Source organism: Gavialis gangeticus, unplaced genomic scaffold (assembly GCF_001723915.1).
Source record: "Gavialis gangeticus isolate Ggan-Ray unplaced genomic scaffold, GavGan_comp1, whole genome shotgun sequence".
In the NCBI taxonomy this organism is placed as follows: Eukaryota; Metazoa; Chordata; order Crocodylia; family Gavialidae; genus Gavialis; species Gavialis gangeticus.
The window spans coordinates 23984806-23993844 of record NW_017728992.1 but is presented as its reverse complement, the minus strand read 5'-3'; the positions used below and the strand labels follow the sequence as shown (position 1 = coordinate 23993844).

The following is a 9039-nucleotide window of genomic DNA, read 5'->3' as shown; positions in this document are numbered from 1 at the left end:
GTGGGACTTAGCCTACGAACACATACACAACCCTCCCCCCCCAATGCCCCTCCCCCGCACATATTCTCTCTTCCCCTCCACGCTGTACTGGCATAGTCCGGGAGCCAGGTGGTGCTGGAGCAGTGCAGGGGCAGGGAAATGGCTGGGGGCAGGGGGGGGTGGGCCTGGGCTGCCCAGTCCTTCTGCGGCTCCCCCTGGGTCCTACTTCCCCTGGCTCCTGTCATCTTTGACAGGCAGCCAGGAGCAGATAAATATTTTCTAAATTTTTTATGGGCCCCATGGGCCAGATAAAGTGGCCTAGCTTAAGAAGGCTCTTAAAACAATCCTTCTCTGTGTATATGCTGAGTGCTGGGGTACTAAGCCCAGGACTGAACAAGCATTTTTTGTGGTTGTCTCAGTTCTAGCTGTGAAATGGGGACATGTTCAGATACCTTGTGTTCTGACTCCCTTCCTGGCTGTCTGCAGGCATGCACCCCAGAGATGTCTGTGGTGTCTGAGCCAATGTGTTGCTTCAAGGGAAGGGAGAAATGTTTTTGAGAGCAGAGTAACCACTCGGTCTTTCTGTGGACAAGCCAGTTTACTACAGGCTCAGGTAGTGTGAAACCTATATCCCCTACCATGTGCTGGACACATGTCACCCAGCAGGAGATGGCTATTTAAAATTCATAGAAGAAACGAGCCCTGCATAATGCTGGAAACCCTTGCAGTAATAACTAAATTTGTTAAAGGCTGAAATGCTAAAGGGCCAAATTTTGCTGCTGGTATAACTGTTCTTGGAAGGGGAAATTACACCAGGGCCTAATTTGGCCTTGCTTCTAAGTAATGTCACATGTCAATGAGTGATTTAAAAAACATTGGAAAGACCATATAGGGAAGGCACATGCACAAGAGATGAAAGGAGTTTAGTTGCCTAATTCAATGGAGTGCAGTGTTGCGATCTTTCATGGTGTTTGGCAGGCAAGGTTCTTTGAGTTCTTCATGGTGTTTGCTATTTCTCTTACAATACGGGCCTTTGGAGTCAGGTAATGACCTGACAATCACGGTCTTCAGTAAAACAAGCAAACAAATAAACGAGCTGTTAGCCCATACAGTTGCAGGAAAATACCATCAAAATATTACTTTATCCCTAAAGGCTCAAAATCTGAAAAGAAATTCAGAAAGGTGTATAATGAGACTTTTTCCGAATCAGTCACGTGTCCTGATTCCTGATTTTCAACTGCCTGGGTCTGGCAGGATTGCTGTTAGCTGGTACTCAGGCCCATCATCAGGCTAACCGGACCTTGTCATGCATCCACAGGTGCATCTCGAGTAGAGCCAAGGAGGTGATCCTCCCCCTCTACGCAACGCTGGTCAGGCCACAGCTGGAGTATTGTGTCCAGTTCTGTGCACCACATTTCAAGAGGGATGTGGACAACATGGAGAGGGTCCAGAGGAGGGCCACCCGCATGATCCGGGGACAACAGGGCAGACCCTACAGTGAGAGACTGCGGGACCTGAACCTATTCAGCCTCCACAAGAGAAGGCTGAGGGGGGACCTGGTGACCGTCTATAAACTCACTAGGGGGGACCAGAAGGGTTTGGGGGAGACGCTGTTTCCCCTAGCGCCCGCTGGCATAACAAGGAGTAATGGGCACAAGTTGATGGAGAGGAGGTATAGATTGGACATCCTCAAGAACTACTTCACAGTTAGGGCGGCTAGGAGCTGGAACCAACTTCCAAGGGAAGTGGTGCTGGCCCCTACCCTGGGGGTCTTTAAGAAGAGGCTGGATGCCTACCTGGCTGGACTCATTTGAGTCCCGTTTCTCTTTTTGGGGTTTTTTTGTTGTTCTCCCGCCCTGGCGGGGGGTCGGGCTAGAAGATCTACTAGGTCCCTTCCGACCCTTAATCTATGAATCTATGAATCATGCAAAGCAGCTATAAAGCAGTGTGTTTCTCCAAAGCAAAGCATTAGTTTGAGAGGAGAATAAAATACCCAGCTTGGTGACCACCTACCCCATCCCCACCCCTAGCACCACTCCACTTGCCTCCCCTCTCCCCAACTCTCAGTTATTCTGATGCAGTGAAGGCAAGCAGATTATTGTGCTTGTGCTCATACATTGTAATTAAGATTTTGTTAGGCTAGCCCAAAAGTGATTCTTGGACCACAAACAGTGTGTTTGTCCATGATCTAAAACTATTCCACTGTACCAAGAGCACTTGGTAATTGCAGTCCAGGAGAGTACTGGTATCATGGCTGTCGTTGACATGTATCTTGTCCTAGGGCACTATATACCAGATGCATACCGGTGCTTACTGTGTGGGCTCAGAGGAAAGTGGAAATTCAAGTGTGTTGAATACAGTTACAAAAATGAGCCACAAAAACACCATGCAGGGGTGTCTGTGTCATTCATTCATTTACAGGTGAATCTTTTGACTCCCTAGAGCTTTAGGTTTGAGAATACAGGCAGTCCTTGGACTTAGGACACAATTGGTTCCTGAAAACCATGTCTTAAGTTGAAACGTTGTAACTCGGAACCAATTTTCTCATAAGAAACAATGTTATAAATGGGGGATTGGTTCCTGAACCAAGGTCCGATACCCTATTTTCACCAAAAATACCCCAGAATTTTGTACTCTATCAATTATAGATGAGTAATATAGCTACATTAATGTATTTATATTGTAACTAGCAATGGTACTGATTTGGAAGGACTTCTTTGAGGTGACTTTGCTGGACATTTTGAAAGGCTCTTGGTTGGACTTTTGGAGGGTTGTTGGCTGGAGTCTTCTCAGGAGTCTTGTCTGCATGTTTTTCTGGAGTCTTGTTTGCTTACGTAAAGAAAGTGTCCAAGGAGGTTTGAACAGATGTTCTCCAGGGAGGTAAGCAATGCAGCGAACTTGTTCGCTGGTATGGCATTGCATTGGATCAAGCATTGTAAAGTCGAAACAGGGTGTCAATTTACAACATTTCGCACTTACATTTATAACTCAAAATGTTGCAAGTTGAGGACTGCCTGTAAATCATTTTATTGATAACAGAAAATAATCTTCAATACGATACTTGGAATGACCAGGGGGTTAGAACACAGAGGTGCAATCTCTGGAGTGGGATTCATAGTCATTGCTGGTTTTAGTGGCTGAATTTCTCACTGGCCCACTGTTTTCCCTCTAGCCTTATATCAGATCCTGCAGCCACGCCACTCTAATTATCCTGAGAATGGGAGGGGTTGCTATGGTGACCAAGCACTTTTTAAAACACAGGAATGGTGTTCATTTTTGTTCAGTGTCGTTAGCTGCGGGGAAAAGGTCAGTGTGGCAGTTGTTTTCCATATGAATTTTGGCCTCTCTGCCAAAGCGGAGCCAGTACAATGGTGAGTGCTACCGAACTTTATAGAACGACTTGGTAGAGCTGAGCAGTTTGCTTCAGGGCTTTTTGCTGCCCCTAGGGCCAAACTTGAAAATATTAACGTGGGGGAAATGAAATGCAGAGGCTAGTGACATGCGTCTTTTTTTTTTTTCATTTGGTTTGCTGTTTTCCAAAAGGGGAAAACAGCAAACTAGTGCACTCGTATTTTTAAGTGCCCTTCTGTACACTTTTGGTTACTTTTTAAAGTACCTGCTGAATATACAATACCAACTAATAAATCTGGTTTGTTACTGGCAGAGGGGGTTTTCTTTTATGCTGCAGTTAGTTTTCTTTGCAGCTGCTGAAGGTGCATAATGGCACAAAGCTGGGAAGGTCTAAATGCATTTTTGAGGGTGGCTTTTCTTAAGGTTACTTGTGACAAGTGGCATAGCTTTATGTACAGTATGATTGATGAGCAGTATAGAGGTGTAATTGAAATGTGCTATTTTGAGTAATGGAGAAAGGACTTTGAACCAGTATTGCATGAGGGCTAGATTCAGTTCCCAAGGAAATCAGCAGTAGCCAGATCAGGTCTTGTATAAACCAAACGTGTGATGGATCCTGCCCTCTAGGTTAATCACAAAATGGACTGAGCACTCTGGTCCTGCCCCTACAAACCAGGTGCTTCCACTCATATGCAGGTAAGTAGTTCCACTGATTGCTGTGGGTCTCAATGAAATTTTGTTCTTATGTCAAGGTTGGGCAAAATGTGGCCCGCGGGCCAGATGTGGCCCACCAGGCCATTGTATTTGGCCCATGGGGCCCCTAACAAATTTAGAAAAGTAATATTTATGTGCTCCTGACTGCCTGTCATATGGCCCTTGATGGCTTGCCAAAACTCAGTAAGCAGCCCTCTGCCCAAAATAATTGCCCGCCCCTGTCCATCTTGCCCAGTCTTTAGTGTCTTTACATGATAGTTTAAGCTTTTTACCAGTTCACTGTAGCCTTAGGTGAAAAGTTAGACATCATTCCCAAGTATAACAAAAGGTAGCCAGTTTGGGGTACTTCTGCCTTTTCAACAGGGTGCACCACTGACGTTTCATTTCGGAGCACTTGTGTGTCTGCTGTTTCAGATGCCTCTCTTTTCCTTTTAAAATTCCTTAAGTGTAAGCCAAAGGAAACCAATTCTGCAGCTGAATATCTGACAAATGCCTTCTTCCTTGTATACAGATTAAAAGAAGCAGTCTGTTCCTTGGCATTAGTGGTGAATGCACATGACTAATATGGGAGGGGAGGGGCCACTAGCAAACTTATCTTTGAAACTTGAAACAGAAAATGAAATATTTGCTGTTCTTACAGGTTTCTTTTTTTTTTTTTTTTTTTTTTTTTTTTTTTTTTTTTTTTTTTTTTTTTTTTTTTTTTTTACATAACCCTCCTCCTCCTCCTTCTGCTGCTCTAACTGGTCTTAACCTGCCAGGTTTGTATCAGAGATGCCTGGCAGAGCAGGATTGATTATCTCCAAGAAATGTAAATTAAAGCTTTTTTTTTTACAAACTCACATCTATTGACTTCGATCTCCTGTGATCCTTTTCCTTGTTTCTTTATTTGAGAGCAAAACCTGATTGGTAAACAGAAACAAAGTGGAAAGGGATGGCTGCTGAGGTTAAACTGGGGATATAATGCTGTAAATATGAAGATGACATTGTGTATTTGCCCTTTTAGGTTGCTTCATCCTGAAGAAATATTTTTGTGTTAAAATGCCCACATCCTTAGAAACTGTGTAGCCAGCATAATGTATTTTAGGTGTTGACTAACCTGTGATTCAGTCCCTTAATTTGGATTTAGCTCTTCGCTTATTTTCCCAAGGTCTTATGAAACAAATTCTGCAGTGGCTGCATTAACAGCTGTTGATATAAAGAAACCTACTTTTTATTTTGCTTAAAACTCTCCTTGTTCTAGATGCCTGACCAGTTTGATCAGACTGTGGTCCTGAACCAACTGCGTTATTCTGGGATGCTGGAAACAGTAAGGATACGAAGGGCAGGCTTTCCAGTGAGGAGGCCCTTTCAGGATTTTTATAAAAGGTAAATGTGGTTTGGGAAAATTGTATGATTTAAACACAGCTCGTGGCTCTCTAACAAAAAAGCAAAAATAAAGTAGAGCTAATATCTCCATTGTAAAGTCCATTAATAATATCTTTTTCTCATCAGGTATAAGGTCCTAATGAGAAACTTGACCCTGCCTGAAGATTTAAATGGGAAATGTGCTGTCCTCCTTCATTTGTATGACAGCACAAGCACAGAGTGGCAGCTTGGGAAAAATAAGGTAAAATCATTTGACTGGAGAACAATTTTCTAACACTGTGGCTGTTGCTCATTCAAATTTAAGACTGTAGTGCAGTACTTTTCAGCTGCACTGCTGTTGCTGTGGTTGTACTTTCTTACCTACATTCCAGCAGAGCTGAGTGGCCCCATTGTGCTGTGCACTGTTTGAATGCACATAATGGGGAGAATTGGTCCTTACCCAAAAAAAATTCAACATCTAGCACTCTGATTCCACAGCCACTTCCCCATGCAAGTCACTTGACTGAAGTGACTGCTTCTTTAGTTTAATGGCCCTGTTTTCCCAAGTAACTCTTGGCGCCTAAGCATTTATAGCAGCAGGTTAAAGGGTTCAGATCAGATGGAGTTATATTTTGCTGTGCCCCAACTCCACTGCAGAAACACCAGCATGTTTATAAATGGCAGAATCAGGATCTAAACACTAGTTGCCTTTCCAACTCTAAAGTTCCTTTTGTGAGGTTCTGTTAACTCCCTTGGTATCACTTGCAAGTGGACTTGTCTATGAACAGGCAGCTAGCTGTTGCCTCTGTATCATCTTTAACCCAGAAAAATGGGAAATCAGTTAAAAACAAAAATAACAGCCCCCAAAAAGAATATCTTTAGTTCACAAGCTTCCAACCCCCCAGATATTTCATGTTTTTAGAAACATATATTGATGAGGTTACAACACAAAAAAAAGATCATTCCCAAGGGAATGGTTCTTTGCAGATTCCATTTTTCCAGCTGTTTTGTGGGCCTAGACTTCTTAGGTTTTTCAGAGCATTGCAGGTGGAGGAGTTCTTTATTGTAGTGAAGGGGAGGGATAGGAAACTTTTAAATTGCACTAGGTAAAGTGCTAGAAAATACAGAAAAGAATACTGTAAATAACAAACCATTCTGTCAAGATCATCCAGTAGGTCTTCTCCATCTCTCTGTTCTCTTTCTGCTGATGTGGCACCAATGACACTGCTGAAAATAAGGGAAAACCCAAAAGTAGAACAGATTGACGTATTTTTAGTAGGTTTTAACCACTTTTTTCCTCAAGGCAGAGTACAGCTTAATGGAGCATCACCTGATAGAACCTGCATGGGAGGGGGGAACTAGATAACATGATTTGTAGCGCATTTTTTCCTTCCTTTTGGGGTTCTTTAACCCTAAGGAAACAATTTCCAAGGGACCTTGTAAAGTCCCATGGATTTCAGCATGGCTTTCCACAGCACGCATTGACTTTGAAAGTTCCACTTGTGGTACTGCTTGGTAAGAAGAGAATGGAGGTACCACATAATTCCTTCTCTTACTAGATGGAGTCCCAACAAAAGGTGGCATGTTAGTTACTCCAAATGAGCTATTAAGATCAACAAGGAAGAATGGAAACTATCCTGCCAGCATTTTATTGGGACCTAAAAACTCATAGGCTGCTTGCAGACGTAGAAAAAAACCCAAAAACAAACCCCACACTTTACCGGAAGCAGCACATTAGTTTGACCTGGCTCTACACAAAATCCACACTATTTTGAAATATGCATATACATTAAGACCTTAGTTGACATCTAAGTTGGTCTTGGAACTTTCCCTGGGCTGAGCAAGAAACACCCATGGAGCCAAGAAAATACTAGCCAACGAGATAACAAGCAGCTTATTTGGATGCAGCAACATTAATGCCAGACTGCCTGTCTGACCTAGGGACACAATCACCTGTGTCACTCATGATGCTTTAGTTCAGAAGAAGCCAAGAATAGTGACAGCCACTTCTCTCAGAAATTGGATTTACATCGAACCCAGAATGCTGTTTTAACTATTATTTTAAGTTGCCCTTCCTGTTACTGAGGAAAGGAAGGAGGTGGAGGACCCTTAGCAGCATTGTAGGCACAGAGCATAACACATTATCCGAAAGAGACAAAACAACAGTGTCTGTTGATGTCATATCTAGTTACTTTTTGCAGCTTTTTATGATTTGACATAAGAGTGATGTTAACATTGCGGGATCTGGACACGAGTTGGGATAGTTATTGTTCTTACCTATCCAGGAGAACGCACAAGCCCTTACTTTAAGCACATTTAAATCAATCTCTTAGTAGGAAATCAGCCTTGCTGGATTTTCAGACTGTGCTTGAGCAGAATAAAATTGAAAGAAAGGACTATTGATCTAGTGAGTAAAGACAGAGAGCTGGGTACTGCAGCCTTTATACTGATGAGCAGTAGGAGTTAGTTGGAAAAATTGTTCTTTGCAAGCTTTCAGGTACAAACACCCTTCTACAGGCATATAGAGAGTCTACTGGTGAATTGCATGGGTAGACTAGAAGCCAAGTTATTGTTGTGAAAATCCAATCCCTCCTTTCCAGTTATAATCAGGACTGACTGGATTATATCTCCCCTGGGGAGACATATTTTATTAGACCAACTAAATAGTTGGAAAATTTCTTCTTTGCAAGCTTTTGGACACAAAGGCATATAGAGAGTGCTGCTGAATTGTGTGCTCTCATGGGTAGACTGGAAACCAAGTTATTGTAATCCCATTCCAGTTGCAATTAGAACTGACTGGATTATATCTTCCCTGGGGAGAGCTGCTGTTTTAACTGGTGTCAGATTTTTTTGCACGCCTAAAGTTAACTACCACTGAAAGGGAAATGCTTTCTGTTTGATTGACGAACATGCCAATACAGAAGAATACATTTAAGTTGCCTCTGACTTTTATTAAGATGCATAGCTTTATGTAATGGATGTCAAGATGGGGACAGAGGTCTCCTGCTATGTAGCCAGATTGCACTTTTCTCACAATCTGTTCCTTTGTGCTCACTGAAATTGAATTGGCAGTGAGGATTCCAGGTCCAGACACATGGGCCAACAGCAGTTTTTGTCACGTGAAGTCTACTATGGTTTTTATTCCTTCCTCATCTCATGGCAAAGTACAGCGGAATGGAGCATCACCCAATAGGACCTGCAGGGGGAGAGGGGACAAACATGAAGGTATGAGGCAAAGCGGCTGCTCAACTGCAGTGGCAGCCTTATGAGCACAAGAAGCAGCGGTAGCCCTCAACCCCTCTTGCTCTCCACAGTGAAGCTTGGATATACATAGCCCGACATGGGCCACACCAGCACCTCACTTTATACAGGCCACTTCCCCAGAAGCTACCTTTTGTCTTCTCACTGATGCAGCCTTAACTCCTAGCAAGTTTCAGGCTATTCACACTCCTAATAAATGCCAGAAGACTTAATTTTAAATGGTAGGGTGAAAGAAAAAGTCTGGAAAAGCCCTTCAACCCCTGAGAGAACATAGCATGACTGCACAATGAATAGACTTAATGAGCACCATTTGGGGTAAGATTGTACCAGCATTTCTGCTGATAACAGCTCTTGGAAGCAGGTCATGATTCAGTCTTAAAAGAAAAATTT

At 42.9% G+C, this 9039-nt stretch overlaps 1 protein-coding gene across 1 annotated transcript in view; it reads left to right on the top strand.

Moving 5' to 3' along the window:
- Positions 1 to 9039, top strand: part of MYO10 (myosin X) — a 242585-nt gene that overhangs the window by 195769 nt on the left and 37777 nt on the right. Inside the window, exons 20-21 of the mRNA XM_019518465.1 lie at positions 5285 to 5409; positions 5536 to 5650. Coding sequence (XP_019374010.1) covers positions 5285 to 5409; positions 5536 to 5650 — 240 coding nt within the window. The remainder of the gene's footprint in view (positions 1 to 5284; positions 5410 to 5535; positions 5651 to 9039) is intronic.